Raw genomic sequence first — 22,085 nt, forward strand, 5'->3', positions numbered from 1 at the left:
AGACTTGGCTGGCAATTAGGCATGGCATTAATGTCTTTCTTGAATCCCATGATTCAGAACTGCATCAAATCCTCCACTTTGGATTTTTTTAAAGCCTGGTCGGTGCAGGAAAATAGAAAACCGAATCAGACCACATTAAGCCCCTGATGCTGTTGAGGTCACTGCGGGAACTTGCTTCCCCTGTGAAATGCCTGCCTTCCTCCAAACAAATGTGAGCACTGCCATGAAAATGATATTTTCCATTGTACCTGGAACTTCTCACAGTCTTCACTGCATGCAGTACACTAGAGCAGGGGTGGCGAACCTCTGCTCAGAAGTCAAATGTGGCCTTCCATTCCTCTCACCTGTCCTTGGCACATTCCCACATGGCACTCTACCTTTCTTCGTTTGAGAGATGTAGGTATGTGGAAACCTCTGGCCTTTGCATGGCTAGAATGCAGCCTGCTGTTCAAAGCTAAGCTTCACACCCATTGCTCTGCCTGCCTTGGCCTCTGGCCTCACTCTCCACTGGCACGCAGCCCCCGGAAAAGTTGCCTGCGAGGAAATGCAACAACCTCAGGCTGAAAAAGTTCCCCATCCCAGTGTTAGAGGCAGAGAGCAGGAGACAGACAGAATCGCCGTCTAAGTGTTAGGATTTTGTGTACCCGCTGCTGGCTAGTGTGAAGCTAGTGTGATTAGTATAAATCACATGAGATGTCTGAGAAGAGTGTGGGAATGGAAGACTTCTTCATGTCTTATCTCTTCCGTCTGAGCGTGGTATTGTACTTTACTTTCACTTTTGTTGTATGCAACTGGCTTGTTCTGCCAGAGTTTGGCGAACACAGACGTGATTGTGGATTCTCTGTATAGACTGTAAATAAAACGTAGCTTAGACCTACGGATGTTTCTTTCTTCTTGCTGCGTGATGCCAGAAGACTTGTGTGCACTTTCCATAAGAGAAGTGTCGCAGAAAGGCATACCCCTGGAGTGAAGGGGCATGCCATTCCAGAGACGTGCCTATTAGGAGACGCTCGGAGGATCTGGGGGTCTGCCGTCCCCCCAGGAGCATTTTCTAACACTAAGTAGCAAGAAAGATACATGGGTGGGAGAGGGAATTTGGAGGTGTGTGTGTTGATAGCAGCGGTGGTGGACCTTGGGGTTTAAAATTTCAGCAGTGCCCTGTGCAATGCCAAAATTCAGTGTGCCCCCACCTCTTGTGCTCCATTCTAAATAACAGTTGTGGCATCCCCAAGGCTCTACACCCTCCCCTAAATCCACCTCTGATAGCAGAGGGGCAGGAGTTCTCAATTTCCATTAAAAATCTGAGCCAGAGCAGAACTTTTAGAGCCTCAGTTCTCATCTCATATTTAAGGCAAGTATTCCAAGCCACAAACATTCTTATTTACACAATAAGAAAAATGAAACCGTGCAACATCTGTAATTTCAGAAGCCACCCTGGACACAGACCACTATTCATTGTCCAGTAACTTGATTTGCAACCCAACTATTGTTAATTGTATTTAGGATGTTATCCTCTGTGATATTTTAAAGGATCCTTACACACAAGTTTGAGGAACACTTTTTTTTTTTTACAGTGCAGTTGAGGTAGACACATTAAGCAGATAAGAATTCCTTTTGGATAAATAATGGAGTTAAGAAGTAAAAGAGCAGAAGTACAACGTTTGAAGGACCCTTTGCACCAGTGATACCTTCCGTCTTAATAGACATCATAATGACTTTCCATTAAATATTTCCCTTTACATCCCATCTTGATGCATGGATGGCTCACTGAGAAGGCTGTGTGATTAATTTTAAACAACGATGCATGTAAATTGCTTCCCCTTCTTTATAGCTAATTTAAATGGTGTGCTGTTTTAGAGTTCATTCATTATGAGCTTTCAATTTCAGCTGCATCCCCTCACGCTAGTGCACACACACTACTCTGGATAACGCAAGTATTTAAGAAGAACTTGTTCCTGGTCAGTTCCTAACCTTCTACTTTCTATGGGTGGGCAAATGGATACTTGGGGTCATTAATCCTACATCTGTACTTAATGAAGTTTAGCTCCTGCTGCTTGTTCAATTCCTAATGACAGTTCCATATGAGGGGTATACTTAAATTAACACCAGAGCAGTGAGTAGTTTGGTGTTGTTGTTTTTAAAAAGAGCCAAAATGCTACACAGTAGTTTCAAGTACTTTTTTTGTACATACACATCAGGGGCAAGAATGTTCACACAAGCTGTGTGCACCCATCACATCAGATTTCAACTTTACCAACAGTGCAATCCTATACAAGCAGTGGTCAGGCTTAAGCAGGTCTAAAAAAATAAATAAAAAGTAGTAAGCCTATTTTGCAAGATTTAGGGATTTGGGGAGAAGAGGAGATGAATTGACATTGACAAAGCTAAACTAGTGTAAAATCTAGTGTAGATTGCTGAAATTGTATACTGTGATTTTGGAACATTTTCCATACAAAAAGACAATGGAGGCTGGTGCATCTGCATGAATGGGCACTGTCCTACCAGCAAAATAATTCCCTCTCCCTTCAAAGGATTGGTTTGTGAATTATTACAGTTTTGCTTTTGTGGGTTGCTGACTAGGCAAAAGAGCCAACTTTAAGCATTTTGCTGTTGCTTGCAGTATATCAGGGCACCAGCACTCCTCTTTTTGTATTATCTTTAATGTTTTTATTGTGTTTGGATGATTTCTGACAGTAATGTAGCCATACCGGTACAGGATATTGCCTTTCAGTCTGTTTAGGTTGCTAAAGACTTTGACCTATCTTCTGGAGTTCTTCCCTAGTTTAGAGGAGCAGCTGTCCGTGTTTTCTAGATCAGTACTGGAAAATTATGAACTGGGAAGCAGTGTTACATTGCATTACGTACAAGAAAATCTCTTTTAATTAGGCTCTGTGTACTCTGAAGTCACCACATCATAATGCATAAGATTAGTGAAAACAAATTCAGCATTGGCTTGTTCTTTGTAATGCAATCCGCCATTCTGTGCTTCCTTTGCATACTTATGTATTTTTACACTTTGCCATACTGCAAAAATGGATTTGACGAAAGCTGTGACCCACCATGTTAACTTTAAGCACATTGTATTTTGGCTGTGTGTTTCATTTTGTTTTTAAACCACTGCTCGGTCATATGAAACACATTGGACATCTTTGCTGCCTTTTCATGACCCCCCCAAATCTGCTGCCTGAGGTGGCCAGCTTACTCTGCCTAATGGTAGGGTTGGCCCTGGTGGCTCACCTCCATGAGGATAAAACAAGGACACCTTATGTACTACCATGGGCAATACAAACAATATACAGTAAAGCTGTTGCGCTTAAGTCCTGCTTGCTGGCTTCTCATGGGCATCTGCTTGAGAACAGGAAGCTGGGCTACATGGGCTTTTGGCCTGATTCGGCAGGACTGTTTTTTATATATATATTTACTGTGGGAAACAGAATTATAGACTAGACGGAGCATTGGTCTGCTCCATCTGGGCTCTTGCTCTCCCTTTCTAATGTTGGTGGGTACAAATCTTAAGATTTATGAGCAAACAGAGCTGAGAACTGTGACAGATGCTGAAGTCTGAAGCTTCATTTCTTTGAAAGGGAGAAGGGATGTGCGTATTAGAAAAGTGATTGACTGAATCCTCCAGCCATTTACTTAGTGCGAGGGGAAATCCGTTTGCTTGGAGTTCTCGAGAAGTCTTTAATCCATAATGAAATGGAGGGTCGTAAGAATTATCGACAAATGATTTCAACATCAGTAGAATTTAATAGTTTCTTAGATTTCCCTCCTCCCACCACAAAGAACTTATAGCTTGGCCAATGAACCCCACAGCCAATGGGAAGCAAGACTGGGCTGTTTGATAGATAGACCTGGCTGAGTCCTCTTCTTCCTTTGCCTGCTGAAAACTACCATATGGCCTAGATAAACAGCTTGCCCATTTAGACAGCAACATAATATGCCTGGTACATGATGAAACACCCACTCCCTGCTGAGAAATTAAAGCTGAAGTCAGCTTTCCTCAGCTGGAAGGATATAATTCATTACAGCCTATAATTTGAATTCTGCACCAGATGACAGAAAAGGCCTGGGTTCGTTTGGAGGACGCAGGGCAATAAATACATACCTTCCTGCAGAAAAATGTATAGCAGTCTGCCCAATCCATATAGAATCATAGAGTTGTAAGGGAACCCAAGGGTCATCTAATTCAACCCCCTGCAATGCAGGAATCTTGGATAAAATACAAACATACCCCATGTTTCATTTATATCCTGCCTTTCTTCTAATGGGATCAGAGCAGTCTACATGGTCTTTACTCTACTTTGATCTTACAGCAACCCTGTTAGGTAGGTAACACCATGAGTTTAATGGCTGAGGGGGATTGTAAACTGGATCTTTCCAGTCCTAGTCCAGCCACCACACCACGGCAGCTCTGTAACTCCGAAGAGTAGCCATTTTTTATCTTGGGGGGGGGGGCAAAAAAGAATTGTCCGTGCCATTATTTATTGGTGAACTTTGCAATGATCTGTGGCAGACAGATTTTAGGGCTCATGTGTTCCTTAAATATCATTATGGAGTATGCTTAAATTAAGTGTGTTTCTGTTAGAGTGACACCAGTCTTAAAGCTATTTCCTCTTTGGCTGATATGACCACTAGGACCAGGGCTGATGGACGTTCAATATGTTTCTCCTTATACAAAGCTTTAAAATTAATAGATCCATGCACCCTTATAGTTCTTCATTTGCGCTTGTACCATAACTGTGGTCTTTTGACAAAGGGCAGCATATAAATTTTATAATAAAGAAATAAACGGAATTACGGGTTTTGTAAGGGTGGTGTCTGTTGGCTTAGCAGTGGAGGCTGGTCCATAAAGGCAAATGGGGGCCTGCCCTACCAACCCCAGCCTGTCCTCAGATAGCCCCCATTGGCCTGCCTTCTTACTTGGAACTAGTCTAAGGGGTGGTGCTCCTTCTCATTAGTTTCAGTATTGCCCTTGTCAAACTCAATACAGTGGTACCAGTATCTCTGGTTAAGAACTTAATTCGTTCCGGAGGTCCATACTTAACCTGAAACTGTTCTTAAACTGAAGCACCACTTTAGCTAATGGGGCCTCCTGCTGCCGCTGCTCTGCCACCGCACAATTTCCGTTCTCATCCTGAGGTAAAGTTCTCAGGTACTAAACCCAAGGTACTATTTCTGGGTTAGCGGAGTCTGTAACCTGAAGTGTCTGTAACCCGAGGTGTCTGTAACCCAAAGTACTACTGTATAGAGGAAGATGGGGACATAACTTGAATTAGATTCTGCACCTCTGATTTCCATTCATGATTTGTAGATGCCTCTCTTGAAGTGCTGGCCCTCTTGCTGAAAGCCTTGACACAGGCATAGCTAATGTAGAATGTAGAATGCAGAATGCTAATTCTACATTCCAAAGGCATTATGACTGAATTTGCTTTGGAGATATGTGATGTCATCAGTTTTAGGGGCAGCACAAATCATGACTTTTTTTCCTTTTAATTAAACCTCTAATTGTCATTATACAGTTTGGCCTGAGGAAATAAACTGATGCTTTTTAGCATTGCCTTGCCGCCTTCAGATGGTTCTCTTCCCATTAGGAAAGTGATCAGCCTTCTTGTTTTTTAAAAGCAGTTTTCATGGGAGGAGTTGTTCATAAAGACCAAGTAATTTATTTATTTATTTATTTTTAAAAAGCTGCCATTGAGTGATGCTGGTGCATAATTTTTAATTGGAGCTTAGCTAAATTTTTGTGTCTTTCAGTTTTAGTGTCAGGTGTTGCATGTTCAGCAAAGGAGAATCTTGAATGAAACAGCTAAGTAAATCACACGAACACGAAAATCAGAGTGGTGAAAATGCAGAGAGAGAGGGAGAGAGAGCAAGAGACTGAATTCCTAAGGTAGTTCACAGCTAACAGGAGCCACTGAACCTTTTGAGGCAGGCCGCTGTGCAGTCCCTGCAATTTGTAAGACCAATGTCATCAAGCTCTCTCCCACCCAACTGAAATGAAATGCAAGCTAAAATGTATCCCATCCATATACTGTACTCTGAATCTTTCTCCCCCATCCCAGTCCGTGTTATCTGTAAGCCAGGTGGTGGACCAGTCAGATAGCCATGTGCCCTACTTTACAGTCCTCTGCTTGGAGAGCTGTCAGAGAGCTCTGTTTGAAGGAATCTCCTATATAAAGACTCATAAGAAGGGTGAATAGAGAATCATAGAATTGTAGAGTTGGAAGGGACCACGAGGGTCATCGAGTCCAACCCCCTGGAATGCAGGAATCTTTTGCCCACCAGGGGGCTCGAACCCACGACCCTGTAATTAAGAGCCTCATGCTCCACCAACTGAGCTACCTGGGCCCTTGAAGTTGCCTATCAACAACTAGCAGGCTGAGCAGCCACAAGTATCACCGGATCACAGCCTCCGCCCACTGCAGTGAGATGTATTTCTATTTAACTTACAGCCACCATTTCTAAATTTGCATTTATCCATGTAATTTAACATATGTACACGTTGGGTTTTAAAAAAATAAATCTGTGTCCTCATTTGTCCTCTCTTTTGGTGATGTGTCAGTGGCCATCCTATTTGCCAGTTGCATGGACTGAGCTGGTGTTTGTAGAGAGTCTAGCAGGGCTGTGTCTCGGCTTTAGCTCAGTTGGGAAGCTCTGTTAAGGATTGTGTGACACCCTCCTTTCCAGGCCTCAAGAGCTTCTCTGAGCTGCATCTTCTGGGCTGGCTCAGGAACATTCAGTTTTCTGGAACCTTTAAAAATAGAAACTACCCTTGGTGCTTTCCTCCTGCTTCCTTCTGGCAAACAGGACTTGGATGAGAAATAGACAAAGTGCCAGGTGGGCAACTGAGATCACAACACACACAAACAGAAGTGTGTTCCCACAATAGCAAAAAAAAAAAAAAAAGCAGCAAAAGCTTGGCTCAAATTTTAATGAGAGTTGCATAGTTGATCTTTTAATTGGGCCAGGAAAGAAAGAAAGAAAGAAAGAAAGAAAGAAAGAAAGAAAGAAAGAAAGAAAGAAAGAAAGAAAGAAAGCTGGAAATAGAATCGCATAATACAGACCTAGAGGTCTAGGTAACCTAGTCATTCTCCTGGCTAGTCCTCTTCACTCAGGATGTCCCCAACTTTGTGTGAACACAGGATCTGTGTTTTGAACATAAAACACAGGAATCTGCCTTATACTAAGTCTATCTAGCCTAGTTTGGTTTGCACAGACTGGCAGTGGCAGGATTCCCAGGGATTGAACCTGGGAGCTTCTACATGCAAGCAGATGCTCTGCCAGTGAGCTATGATCCTCCTCCTTTAATTCTGCAGACCTTTAATTCTAAAGTAGCTATAAAAAAGCAGGTGAGGCACGAAATGCAACACAAGACTCAAAAACCAATCCGTCAGGCATGAATCACTGTAGTAAATTGCAGTTCTCTGTGCAGCACAATAAGCACCCGTTGGCTAAAAGTCAGATATGCTTCAGTTTAACATGGAGAATTCCAAGACATCTCTCTTTAAAAGATCCCCCCTTCCAAACGAAAGAATGAACTCAGAATGCAGAGATGAGGGCAAAAGAAGAGAGTGAAAAGGAAACATTTTACATACCTTCTGAGAACTTTCCGCTAGCATGCTAAAATAGCATTGTAAAATTGTCCTAACTGGGATAATGATTAGTAGGCAAAACTGAAATGAAAATGAAATGAAGGCAACTCAGAGAAGGTGTGTGATTAAATAGCAGCAATATTTATTAGTTACACAGCATATTTTAAAAATTGGGTGTTCTAACTAAATTTTAAACAAAAGACTCTTGCTCTCCAGTCTTGTAAGGGAAAAAAAAGACATTTAAAAAGTGGTGCAACAGAATTGAAAGAATGACCTCTTTAGATGGTAATGTGAAATGCCATCAGCCCCTGCCAGCACAGCCATTGGTCAGGAATCCTGGAAGAATATCTGGTGGACCATAGGCTCCTGATACTTTCATTAGACCTAAAATGTAACATAATGGGTCATTTAAATATTTAACATAATTTTATATTCCTCATTTGAATCTTCTGTCTCATCTAGCATTCACACTCATTGCTTACTTTTATTTATTTATAAGTATTTCTAAGTATTTCTATACCATGAAATCGTAAAATATCTAGTTGGGGTACAACATTTAAACATTAAACACCATTGAAAACAATATGGACAATCATTAAGGCTAATCAAAAATACACACAAATGTCCTGCTATCAGAATGCTCGTTATCCACAAATTCAGGTATCCAAACATGAAGAATAATCCCCGCATCTCACTACACGAACGGCTGACTCACATATCCAAACAGCCAGAGTTGGCCCACTTCCTTATTTGTTTATGTTTTGCTGGACAGCGTCAGCCATTTTGGGGGCAGAAACCATGCAGGGAGAGAGGAAAGGAGAGAGATGGGACAAATCACAGATTAGAAATATTCACATAGGAAATAATGGAAATTGTCAGCTCTCCTAATGAATGATTTCCTGGGAACTCACTGTGTTCGGAAAGCAGGACTAGTCTGCAAACCTTGAATAGCTGCAAAGGCCTGTCGGCAAAAGAAACCCAAAAGCAACAACAACCACACCTCTTCAAGAGGCACCTGAAAGTGAAAAGCAAGGGGGCCTGCTCAATCTCTTGTGGAATAGTGTTCCACAGCATAGAACCAGCAAGTCTAAATGTCCTGCTTTTAGTTGAGTGCAGTCAGACCTCTGTAATGTGGGGGGGGGGCAGCTCAAAGGGCTCCTCCTGATGTTCTCTCTGAGCTGGCTGATATATGAGGACCCAGGTGGTCCTTAAGGATTTCTGGACCCGTTATCCAGGGTTTGGTGTATCAACACAAGACCCTAGGCCAGTCACATGTGAGTAGCCAGTGAAGATGTGTGTAAAGAAGTAGCCCTTGGCAGCATCCAGTGCATTGCTAAAGGACTGAATCTGTTTCACCCCTCTTCCGCCTTTTTTTTTTCTGGGCAGCAAGTTCCACTGATGAATGAGAGAGAGAGAGAGAGAGAGAGAGAGAGAGAGAGAGAGAGAGAGAGAGAGAGAGAGATTCACCCCTAATTGGTTTTTTGGGGTTTTTTAAGAACCATGCAATGCCTTTTACTAAGCTGTCAGATAAGATTGATGAGAGCTCCTCCTCATTTAAATCTCTCCTGTGATACGCTTGAATTTTCCGCTAAGATTTATAAATGAAGCCAATCAGATTCTGCCTCTGGGTGGTTTAAAGGTCAATTGTGCTACACCAGAGGGAATGCTGACATGACATAGTCATGGTCCTATGCTCAACCATCAGCAGAATCAACAGCATTACAGTAGCTTCATAAGCAGTAATGTGGTTGCAACAGCAGTGGTTGGCACTGTTGGGGAGATGGCAAGGCCTACACGCCAGCAAGGAGCTCACTGCCAACCCGTGGCCATGCTCTCCTTGCTTTCACTGCCTGCTCACTTGTCCCCTGTGAGCAAGGAGGAGGAGGAGCAAGCTGTGGTTGCTCTATGTGGTTATATGGATTGGGCCCAAAGGAAGAGGGCAAGCAAATGAGGAATTGGTGAGCCCTCTGAATGCCACCAAGGTCCCACAAAAACCTGGAGCTGGCACTGATGCCAACAGACACACCCAAGGAATCTCTGGAATTCTTTCAACCACCCACTAATCACAACTCCAGCCACAGATTATGTTCCTGGAGTAACCAATCCCAGAAGGTAACAACCCGCAAGTGTAGATAGTCAAATGGGCTCCTTACACCATGCAACCCTGTGCACATGTCTCCCACTAACACACACAGGGCACGACCAGGTGCCTTCATGGAACTATGGGTAGGAAGTCTACAAAGTGAACTCTGAGGCTTCTGAATTTGACACTTGGGAACAACACCTCCACACAGGAGGGAAAAAGTAAAAATAAATTAAACCATGAACTCTTGTATTGATATCTCTTTGAAGGGAGCCAGCACTTTTGCATGTGAAAGTGGTGTGAGCCAATGACTAAGGACGAATGAATGTTACAACGTTACAGCTCGGAAAATTCAATGAGGGCAGATGTCCAGTGTTCTCTGTTGACTCTATTGACTTAGTGTTGTAACACTATCTATTTTGCAGGTATAATGTCACTCTGTTGTCAGGGGCAAGATCAACTCCTGAGTGATCACAGAATTTTGGCCAGTTTATCATCTTGCTTGACAAGAGTCCCACCAACATTATTTCGACTGAGTGTGTGTGTTTCAAGCATTGTGTGTTACACCTGGACAAAGGGGTTTAGAAGCAATTGTATCCTTCTATCAGGAACACAGCTCAAGGATATAGGATTGCTCTATTAGCCATATAGCTATTTTAGCTAGTTAACTTCCAGGATATCAATTGCTTCCTATTTAACGTTTTTTTGGGATCGAACTTTTAAGAGGTTCCATAGGAAAATGGAAAGATTTCTATATGAATTCCAGAAGTTTCCTTCCTCTCTTGCAATGCCCCCCTCCAGAACCAGAGGGTGGCCATTAATATCACACAGAATTATATTGGTCCCATGGGATCAAGTTTCCTGCAAGAAATGGCACAGGGTTCATGAGCCAATGGTTCTTCACAGCACTGTTTCAGTTGCAGGGATTCCCAAAGTGATAGTAAATGATAACCTCAAGTTATTTTAGTGTGATCCTCATATTAACGATTCACAAAATGATATATATCCTCTTTCACTCTGTTGATGAAGCTGTGTGCACAGGGTTTGCCTCTACCAGAGTGGTATTCAAATCTGGCAGCGCGGTTCCAATTTTGAAAATTTCCTTTGGGTGTCATCTCTAGCTAATAATGCGATTGCTAGCATTTGGGAATGTCTCTGTATTGCTAACCGAATCCTTATTTTTAATATACAGTAAGTGTGCTAATCACAAGTGGGTCCAGATTTGCAAATACTGGAAATGTGTGTCCTTTGGAGGTAGATGTGGTGGGTGTCCATCTTCGGAACACAGTGGCTCCTAATTTTCCTCCTGCAAATGGAATGGAGCTCAAGTTCATGGAAGAGGGCTTCCCCTCCTGCCTTGCAGTCATGCTGCAACCTTGAAATCTGCCGCTGGGGGTTGGGGAAACCTTGAGAATAGTGTCGGATATGGTGCTAGGACTTCAGCAGGAAAAGGGAGCTAGAGGAAATAAACCTCCCTTCAATGAGTTAAGTTCCAAGACAATAGAATCACAAAGGCAACACACAGGGCTTTCTTAAGCATATGCAGCGCCGGGGTGCAAAGATCCGCCCCCCCGGTTGCCCAGTCCCCAGGCGCGCAGGAGGGCGGAGCCGGCCAGCGACCTCAGCATCTTGCTGGCTTGGTTGCCCCCGAACTCGTGGCGCAGAGCCGCCCGCAGCAGAAGAGCCTCCTCCAACCGACAGGCAGGCTCTTCCCCGGACTCAACTCTCAGGCCCCGGACTCTCGGCCTGGCGCTCCTGAGAGCCCGGCGCCCGGGTGCCCCGCACCCCTAGCGCCTATGTGTAAGGCGGCCCTGGCAACACATGAGGGAGAGGCACATTTCTACATTCCCCCACCCCAGAGCAATGAAGGCTGGGGCAAAAAGCACCGGTGTCCCATCTCCCAACGCATTGTTCATATGTATGGAGCACATGAAGAGGTGTGTGACTGGTGGGGCAGACCCTTGAGGGAGGGAGCATGTTAGCTTCCTTTATGACAATGCAAGGAGGGCAGTGACAAAAGGAACATCCACCTAGAGCAGCAAAATGGGCTAAGCACAGTATGGGGTCTGCATCTACTGAGAGAGGTTGGTAAGAAAAAAAACTTGGAGCCTTCTGATTTAGTGCAGGTACTAAATATCATAATTTCCATGCAGGCATTTTATTTTATCAAAAAGTTGCACTTTGCTGTATCTGTACAAGGGTATGGATAGGGAAGATGTTGCTCGACTACAACTCCCATCATCCCTGGGGTTTGGGCCTGGCTGGTTGGGGCTGGTGGGAACTGGAGTCCAACAACGTCTGAAGGGCCACACGTTCCTAGCCCTGTTCTGGGGTAAAAATATATAATTTCTTTATACAGGCAACATCGGTTGCCTTCTGGTTCATCATGCATGACGGCCCATTCCACCTGCTATTCCAGCCACTTCCAGGTAGTCACGATGCATGTGTGCATGATTGTGCACCAACTGGACATGCGTAAATTGGCCGTTGCCTAAATTGAAATGGCAGGAAGTAAACCTAACGAAATGAGCCTCAGTGAAGAGGCACAAGGTGCTTACAAAACTGCAGGAAATATTGGAGCTGGGTTTGAATTGCTGCTGTCCCCACCACCACCACCACCACTCACTCATCAGTTACCTTTTTAAACCATTTCATCTCTTTTCCTTCCTGTGTTTTGTTCTTTCCCTTATCCCAGAAATCTGCCTTTTGACCAAGGGCCGCCGCACCGCCAGCGTGAGAGCCGACACATACTGCCGCCTGTATTCTCTCTCTGTGGACAACTTCAACGAGGTTCTGGAGGAATACCCCATGATGAGAAGAGCCTTTGAAACAGTAGCCATTGACAGGCTGGATAGGATAGGTATGTTTTTTGGGGGGTTTCCCCCCGCCTTTTCTGTTCATAAAGCACCAGCCACAGAAGTATTTGTCTTTGAGGTCAAGAAAACTAAAACATTGTGCTCAACTAATGTAGTGGTATCTTACAAGGTATGGAGGGATAAATAACTACAAAAAATAATAATGCAAAAATAAGGGCCACCCCAAGACATTTTGCTGCCTGAGGACAAGATGGCTTCCCCATACACTGCACCTGAGGGGAGCAGAAGTTAGTTTGCTTAGTGGGGTAAAGGCAGACTGTGTGTCCTCTTTGCACTTCGTTAAAGGTAAAGGTAAACGGACTCCTGACCATTAGGTCCAGTCGTGACCGACTCTGGGGTTGAGGCGCTCATCTCACGTTATTGGCCGAGGGAGCCGGCGTACAGCTTCCAGGTCATGTGGCCAGCAAACCAGAGCAGCACACAGAAACGCCGTTTACCTTCCCGCTGTAGCGGTACCTATTTATCTACTTGCACTTTGACGTGCTTTCAAACTGCTAGGTTAGCAGGAGCTGGGACCGAGCAACGGGAGCTCACCCCGTCGCGGGGATTCGAACCGCCGACCTTCTGATCGGCAAGCCCTAGGCTCTGTGGTTTAACCCACAGCGCCACCCGCGTCCCATGCACTTCGCTACCTCTCCCCAATTTCCCAGCATGTCCTATCTGAGGCGGATGCCCCTCTCTGCCAAATAATAGGGCCAGTCCAATAATGATAACCCTTTGAAGAGGACTAGGCATGACAACATGTGTATATATGTGTAACGAGGAGGGAAGGAATGAAAGCCACACTTTTATGCATGTTAAAAGCTCCCCAACCCCAGGACTATTTTGGCTGCCACACCCTGGAACAGAGCTTCTAAAGCTCCAAGGTAGGGTTAGAAGAGGAATCAACCAAACTCAGATTTCCAAGCAGGCACAACTGATTCAAGCTGGGCAGATCATGACTCAAATCAGATCATGGGTTCACTTCAGAACCCACAGTCCTGAGGGCCCCTCTATGAAGCAGTCCAAGAGGCTGCAGTGTGGTCTCCATTCCTCCAAAATTGATTTCTTTCCACACAGTCTGGAGTGGCTAGCATTTGCTGCTGCTTGTTGCTGTATACCGTGAATACAATACAGGAAGTCCCCTGGGGAGCAATGAGACCTAATGACATTCTGTTGCTTTCAGAAGGAATTATAAGGACGTTTGCATTGCTGCCACCATGTAAACGCGAAAGGTTGTGGATTACCTGTTTTTAAAAGTTTAAAAGAAAGAAGTATATTTTAGATCAATGGAGCACCCGTGGAAGTACTTAAAAAAAACACCTTTGTGTTTCCATGTGGATTTTTAATGTGGATGTTTAAGGAAGCTTTTAATGTTTGATTTCTGTATTTTAATTTTTTGTTGGAAGCCGCCCAGAGTGGCTGGGGGAACCCGGCCAGATGGGCGGGGTATAAATAATAAATTATTATTATTATTATTATTATTATTATTATTAATTTTCCCTATAAAAATCCACATGGAAATGAGATGGACTTAGTTCTGTCCCCATGGAGAACTGGGGTGGACCAGACTTTAATGGGTCCATCCACCCCTACTCCAGGGGGACATGAATTACTACTTTGTTCAACACTGCTTAGTTTGCCTACTTCAGTTTGCACAAATGAGTCATCCGTTGTAATGGGTGAAATAGGAGAACCCTGCAGCTCTCTGCATCTGCAGGACCTTCACCCCCTAGTCCTGTGGCACATGACTCTCCCCACATGTTTGCATGTTGCAGTGGAAACATGAAAACAAGGAAGGACAGCTCACTTGCTTTCAGATCTTCTTGTAACATATAAAAGAGTCTTGCTGAATCTTAACCATGTGAGTTTTTGCAGAATCTCTAAAACATTTTGCAAGGGCAAGAGTAGCATGCAAGACGCATTGGAGACACTAGGAGAGGTAAGGGTAAGAATAAGGAAGGTACAATCTTTTGCATGACTCCAGATATATGCAGAGTTGGTGCCAGGCCCACAGCAAAATGTAGCAAGTACCAAAGTCTGGGGGCCACACCATTGTCCCACAGAGCCGTTCAGGCGTTTTAGACCCAATTAATTTAAGGCTTTATATGTCAAAACTAAGACCTTGAATTGGTCCCAGAAGCAAATAGGTACCCAATGCCATTCTCTCAATATGAGTTCCGTTGGCCCTTCCAGTCTGGTTGCTGCATTCTGTACAAGCTGCAGTTTCCGAGTCTCTCTCCTCCACACCCCCGTGCATTGCAATAGTCCAGTCTGGAGGTTACCAGAGCTTGGGTCACTGTTGCCGAGTCATTTCTCTCCAGGAAAGGTCGTAGCTGGCGAACTAGCTGTAGCTGGAAGTTGGTGCTCCGAGGCCACCTCGAATGACAATGCTGGATCCAGGAGCACCCCCAAACTATGAACCTGCCCTTTCCCAGGGGAGAGCAACCCTAGGACAGGACACCTCTCCACTTCCCGGACTCAAGAACTCGGCACACAATACCTCCATCTTGGCTGGATTCAATTTCCATTTATGGGCGCCCATCCACACCATAACCACCTCTAGGCTCTGGTCCAGAACTCAACAGCTTCTGATTCAGATGGAACAGAGAGATAGAGCTGGGTGCCATCAGCATACTGATGACATCTCACTTCAAATCCCCTGATGAAATCTCCCAGGAGCTTCATATAGATGTCAGACAACATGGGTGACAAGATGGAGCCCTGTAGGACACCACAGGTCAATTCCCATGGCGCCGAACAGTGGCTCCCAATTGTCACCGCTGGACCCAGCCCCATAGGTAGGAGCAGAATCACTGCAATGCAGTGCAGCGCATGCTAAGTTTTATGAGAGTGTCATTATTATTCTGCTGTCTTTTGCCATTCTCATTGTTTTTCCGTTCCTTTTATACACCACTTGGATTCCTTTTAATAGTAAGGTGGCTTATAAATGTTTTAAATAAAGAGCCACGGATACTGCAGAGAAGTGGCCGAAATCAAATATTAATACTTTTAAAACCAAAATAAAATAAATAAATGCAGCCCACTATCCCATTCCATTCCATTAAATGGCCGTGTTGATTTATGAATAAGAGATGTGTTGCTATAAAAGAGAAAGTGTAAGTGAAATTTAAGTAATCCGAGGCTCTCACATATCCCCTGAGAATCTAAGTTTGGAAGTCATGCTTATTATTGTTTATTAATCATGTATAAAGGCTGCCAGCAGCATTCTTAGGAAGGTCATTATTGCACAGATAGTGAATTGGGGGGGGGGGTCTCTGAGCCTGTGAGCCAAAATGATAGGACCATATTTGTGTATGGCTTGGATTTAGTGAATTATGGCTGAGCCTAGTGAACACAGTATCAAGGCTGTTTTTACGTTGGCAAACGTGGCAGACCTGTGCAGAACGTCACCTACAGAGATTTGTCAGAAATATTCTTCAAACCACCACAGGCCAGCAGCATGGAGACAACTGGCCAGGCCAAATGATGAGCTGGAAAATTCACCATTTCGCTATCCTCAAATTATCCAGATGACCATCGAGGTTCATAGGCATGTACCAACCAACACACAAACCTGTAGGAATTATTATTAGTATTATCATTTCCTGCAATTGGTGGGTTCATTCCATTTTTTTATAACAAAAAGTAACCCAAATCGACTTACAAAAATAGCACAAAGGTTGAAATGCATATAAAATCCAAAAAAGAAAAAAGAAAACCCCAAAACACGGCATTCTTGGCAATGGTGCTCTCCCTGTGGAATGCCCTCCCATCCCATGTTAAGGAGATAAAGAACTTTTAGAAGACATCTGAAGGCAGCCCTTTATAGGGAAGTTTTTAATGTTTGATGTTTTATTAGGTTTTATATGTGCTGGAAGCCGCCCAGAGTGGCTGGGGCAACCCAGCCAGATGGGCAGGGTATAAATAATAAAATTATTATTAATTATCATTACCAAAAGGCAGGTCCAACACATCCCAGCTGCTGAAAGGAGGCCACAAAAATCTGAAACCCTCCAGTTTAAGGGGTGAAAGCCTAGGTAAAAAGAAAGGTTTTTGCCAGCTGATAGTGGTGGCGCCAGGCATGCCTCCCTGGGGAGAGCATTTCATAAGCAGGGCTCATTCTCATGTTTCCAGCCTCCGCACCACCCTTGGAGGGGCCATGAAGAGAAAGGGCCTCAGGTGCTGAATGTATCTTCAGTTTCCAAAGCAGTGCTGTTTATTCAAACTGCAGGTTAATTCAGGCGATTGCTGCAAATGCATTCAAACGTAGGAGATTTTGCTCTGCTGTTTAGACTGAAGCTGTAAGGCGTTGTTTCAAGAGTCATGCAAGTTGTTTTTGAGGCCTGTAGACTTACTTTGGGGGCAGTGGATGATCTAGATCTTGTGTCCCGCAGCACCCAAACCAAGTATTCACTTTGCATGCAGTGACTTGTGTTACACAACCAGGTACTACATAATATCCCCTGAGTTCATATTAGTTCACAGCCATTTGGGAAGATTACTACTCTCAATCTGGTGGTCACTACTTAAGCAATGTTTAATAATTAGTTCCAGGAAATGTGTTAAATGGACACATGTATTTATAACTTACATAACACATTGGGCATTTCAAAAATTAGGGCAGCTCAACAAGGAGAGGGAGAGGGAGAGAGACTCTTTTAACACAACCTACTTACTTCATTTCCCTTCCTTTCCACTGCTGGCAACCTGTCATGATTGGATTGCAAAGTATATTTGCACGTTAAGAGTCAAACCAGTCCCTACAATAATAGGAGTAAAATGCTGAAGTATTAACAGGCATCAGCCTTATATCATTAGCAAATAGTAAAATGCTCGCCACGATGGTGGTCAGTGTGTTAAGTGGTTTTCTGGGGACGGGATTGCTAACCACGGTTCATAGGATGCTGCAAATTCATGCAAACATTTCATAGGATGCAGAGCAAATCAGACGCTGGCATCGTTTGGATTCTGGCGCACCATTTTTATTTCAGCAAGCATTCGTGGAACATTCTTTTTTATCTGGTCACTTTTAATACTCTGCTTTATTTTATGACGTATGTTGTTTCGTATTTTATTTTGTTGCAAGTTTCTTAGAGATCTATGGTTATAGGTGATTCATAAGTAAGTGTCTGCTCACCCTGTGCAAAATTGGCTGTGCATTCATGCTCACTTGTGCACACACACACAAACACAAACACACACACACAAACACACATTTTATGTGCATCATGCCTGTGAGTAGTAGTATTGTGAACAGCATTGTTGATTTATTAATTTCCTTGTAAACAGCTGTCTCAAGGTGATTTACACATAGGATAATTAAAAGCAGTTAACATAGTGTCTTCATATGCACTATGGGACACTATGGGGCATGGCGCTGTCATCACAGCAGTGGCCCATGTTCCTTAAAAGTGGGGATTAATGACTATTAGACATGAACATCTATGTTAGGAGGCAGCACGCCACTGAATAATAGTTGCTGGGAAGGAAAGGCAAGAGGAGTCTATTGCCTTCATGCTGTGTTTGTGGGTTTCCCAGGAACCTGGACTATAGAAGTGAATGGTTGCAGTTGTATTTCCTATGGTGGAAAGTGAAAGGATGTAATGGAAAACACAAGTGGGGAGGGGACTAAACCTGCCCTGTAGTGATGGTCCCAGTTACTCTAGCATCTGAGAATTGTGTTTATTCCCATTTTGGCTAGCCTCATCTATCTGCCTGATCATCCCCCTATGTTATTTTTCATATAGTGTGACGTACTCTGAGGAATATAAAAAAGAATGTGGCTGATGTTAAGTCTCTTGGCTATTTTAACCATTTCCCTTATTGCCTTAATGCAAGAGACAGACAGACCGCTAGATAGGTATGTTATGATCTGCCAGGTGGCCAGAGAGATGCTAACTTTCCATGCTATGTTGTGTCCGTTTCGCCCACAAAGGAAAGAAAAATTCGCTTCTGCTGCAAAAATTCCAAAAAGATCTCAATACTGGTGTCTTCAACAACCAGGAGAGCGAAATTTTGAAACAGATAGTGAAACACGACCGAGAGATGGTGCAGGCAGTCGGGTCGGCAAATTTGCAGCAAATGCCGGCACTGAATTCGAGTCCTTTGACCACTGCCCCCTCGATGCAGATAAGGACTCAATCCCTGCCTGTGTATTCTGTGATGAGCCTGAATTCTCCGACGCCGAGCGCACAGACGCCTCAGCAAGCTGCCGTTTTCTCCCCCTGCTCCTACCCTTCCGCAGTCTGCAGCCCACCGGTACAAAGCCCTCTAGCCGGCCGAACTTTTCAGTATGCAACACCTACAGCTTCGCAGTTGTCGCTGCTGCAGCAGCAGCAGCAACAGCAACAACAACAACAACAGCAGCAGCAGCAGCAGCAGCAAATGCCTAGTGGGTCACAGAAGAGTGACATCCATAAGAGTACGCAAGCTCTTCACAATGCTAGTCTGACAAGAGAGGTGAGACCCCTTTCTGCTTCACAGCCTTCATTACCCCACGAGCTTTCCACTATGATTTCTAGACCTCACCCGACAGTGGGAGAATCTTTAGCCTCCATTCCACAGCCCGTCTCCGGTTTCCAAAGCACAGGCATCCAGGCTGGGAGCAAAGGCACTGTCCCCCAAAGGGTGGCCCTCTTCCGCCAGATGTCTTCAGGAGCAATTCCACCTACGCGAGGGCCCACGCCACCAGCTGCCGCGCTGCAAAGGGATTCTTCCGCAGTCTTAAGCACGGAACTAGAGGGCGATAAACCGCGGTTTGCTTCAAACTTATGATTCGTGCAGGCTTCAGATAAGCGGAGACTGACATAAAACTGACATCACTCCCAGGATTTCCAATAGATCCCAGCTTGTCTGCAAAGAAAAGGAGCACTTTGGACAAATTGAACCCTTGAATGTATGGAGAGAGACAGAGAGACAGATGGACATCAGAGAGAGAGAGAGAGAGAGAGAGAGAAAGAGAGAAAGAGAAAGAGAGAGAGAAGAGAAATCCAAAATGGCCTCTCATGTCTTCCTTTCTTAGAAATTGTTAAAATGAGTCTAAAAACAGTGGTTGTAATGTTATTTATTTTTAACCTGGTTAGAAATATGAAGAGATTTCCTGTTTTTATTCTACATTAAAAGGCAGTATTAATAATTCCAGGAACTAAGCCACACAGAAATAATAATAACAATAATACTAATAAAAATCCATACATAATGCACCCATTAGCTTGGAATTCGCAAACAGTAGTTTTTCACTTTTCTTTAAAAAAAATAATTGAGACACATTTCCCATTTTAGAGGTCCAGATTACTTTTTGGTGCTTTTACATTCAGGTTTCGATTGAAGGATCAATGGAATTCTTCCTGTCTACAGACAAAGGTCTAGCAGTACTGCTTGTTTTGGATGAAATCTAACCTCAGAATCATTCTCCTCTTTCTGAAAGCTGGGTGGACTTCTATCTTCATATGGGGGGGGGGGTAAAATTAGTGGAGACTCATTAATCTTACTGTAAATAACTTTTTAGACCCAAATAACAACAACAACAACAACAACAACAACAACAACAACAGCTCCTGTGTGGTGTACCATTGCAAAGTATTTGTTTAGAAATTTAGTTTGCAACTCTTCACGCCAAAATATAAAAAAAATAAATTTTACGAAATATAAAATGCAACACAACTGTAATGCAATGGCTTGAAACCTACAATGCTCCTTTTACATGCAGTGTTTTTATGCAAAATTGTATGCTTGATCCTGCTCTGTGTACTTCACCAATATCATCACCTATTTCTTCATTGCCCTAGGTGATGTCTGAAAATATTCCATGCATGCTTGGATTCTTATTTTTTTAGCAGAAAACAAACCAAAAAAAAATAAACAACAAAAGCACCCTGCACCCCGGTACAACTCTTCGCTTCAGTCAGCCGTTTTAGGGAAAAGCCTAAATGTGTCTTTTTAAAACTTGGGAAATGATAAATGTGAATGGATGGTTTTTTCATTTCATTTCCTATAATGCTGACTTTGAATCTGTAGTTAATAACTAAAAGCGAATTTGTTTTGTTTTTTTGAATGAATTATTTTGTCAATCACTGCTTCGGTTAGGCTTTCAGGTGTGTTCTCTGTCCTCACTGTAGTTCTGTAGTTGACTGTGACGATATTTTACAAACAAGAAATAAGTATAGTATAGCATCCTGTTTGTTTGGGAATGCACGACTTGCTCAGTGTGTACTATAATAATTTGGACAGCATATTCTACTATGGCATGTATTGTCAACCGTAGAAATGAGGTTAATTTTTTTCTTCTTCTAATGTCTGCACAAAAGGGACGGAGTCTTGAACAGAAGGCAGGGTTAAAGCATACGGTTTTGTAAACCTTTTCTTTCCTTTGCTTCAGTTAACATATGACTACAATTGCTTCCAGAGGGAGGATTTTCCAACAAACAAGTGTTCTGATTCAGGCCCCAGTCAAACGTTGCCTACCATGCTCCCAGTGCTTGTCACATTGGGGGCGGGTTTGCTAGCATGAAACATAACAGTACAGTTTTCTCTTATTGTGTGGAACAGAAGCTGCAGACATTCCTGCAACTGTACCTGAGTGGTTCAGCATCTTCTGCCTGGGCAGAAAGTTCTCGATCCCTGGCATCTGCAGACAGGAGCAGGATTGTCCCACATCTGAAATGAAGATTAGAAAGCTGCTGCCAGCCATACTCGGCTAAATAGACCAAGTGTCTGATTCACAATAAGATGAAGCCTGTGTTCCTGCTGGGAGCAGCTGTCCCGGCATGGTGTATAAACCAGTAATGTATAAACCAGGGCTTGATGTGTTGCTGCCTCCCCACATAAGCTAGGCTAGAAAACTCTGTCGATCCTTTCTGATCCAGGTAGTAGACTGGGAGCTACAAAGTTCAGTGTGTATAAGAATCTGAAAGAGCACCTGTTGCAAGAAAACCCCTTGATCCTTTCCCCCGGGACATTCTTTCCTTCTGATGTGATCCTCCATCTCAGAAGCAGGCATGGAGGAACTTGTACAAGACCTGTGTCACCCTCCCCACAAAGGAAGCCCCTTAGCAAATCGATAGTGCCTGGGGAGGGCCACGGCTAAGCGGAATATGCCGTAACTGAACTGCATTCTGAACTGCCCAAAATGGGTAACACCCGGTAAGAGAACATGCCCTTTAGTACTGACATCACTGAGCAGTGGAAGAACGAAATGGCACCTCGCAACTATGTACGTTGTGGTGCTTTCGTATACACTTGAAGGTTAAGCGTGTCCTAATTACAGTGAGAAACCACAACCCACCAGGAATGTTTTCCCTGTGCAAGACGCATCCATTCCAATGGGATTTATTCTGAAGACACCCCCAACGGATGGTGTTCAAAGTTGGTGGTCTTTGAAGTGTACAGAGTCTTTTCTCTACAGGAGCCTGTTTGTCCCCAATGAGGCCACTGTAGAAGGAAGGGTAGCTTCGAGAGCGCCGCCCAAAGTCATTCTGCCTGTTATGCCTTTTCTCTGATGCTATTTCAAATGCCTACATGGATAAACCACACTTAAAGGTTTTAGCGAAT

The 22,085-nt window shown here is 43.7% G+C and overlaps 1 protein-coding gene across 1 annotated transcript in view; it reads left to right on the forward strand.

Moving 5' to 3' along the window:
* The window catches only part of HCN1 (hyperpolarization activated cyclic nucleotide gated potassium channel 1), a 175,036-nt gene extending 154,662 nt beyond the window's left edge, over positions 1-20,374 (forward strand). Inside the window, exons 7-8 of the mRNA XM_035100970.3 lie at positions 12,374-12,538; positions 18,472-20,374. Coding sequence (XP_034956861.2) covers positions 12,374-12,538; positions 18,472-19,310 — 1,004 coding nt within the window. The 3' untranslated portion in view covers positions 19,311-20,374. The remainder of the gene's footprint in view (positions 1-12,373; positions 12,539-18,471) is intronic.
* The last annotated feature ends 1,711 nt before the right edge of the window (positions 20,375-22,085 follow it).

Source organism: Zootoca vivipara, chromosome 10, assembly GCF_965207765.1.
Source record: "Zootoca vivipara chromosome 10, rZooViv2.hap1.1, whole genome shotgun sequence".
Lineage (NCBI taxonomy): Eukaryota > Metazoa > Chordata > Lepidosauria > Squamata > Lacertidae > Zootoca > Zootoca vivipara.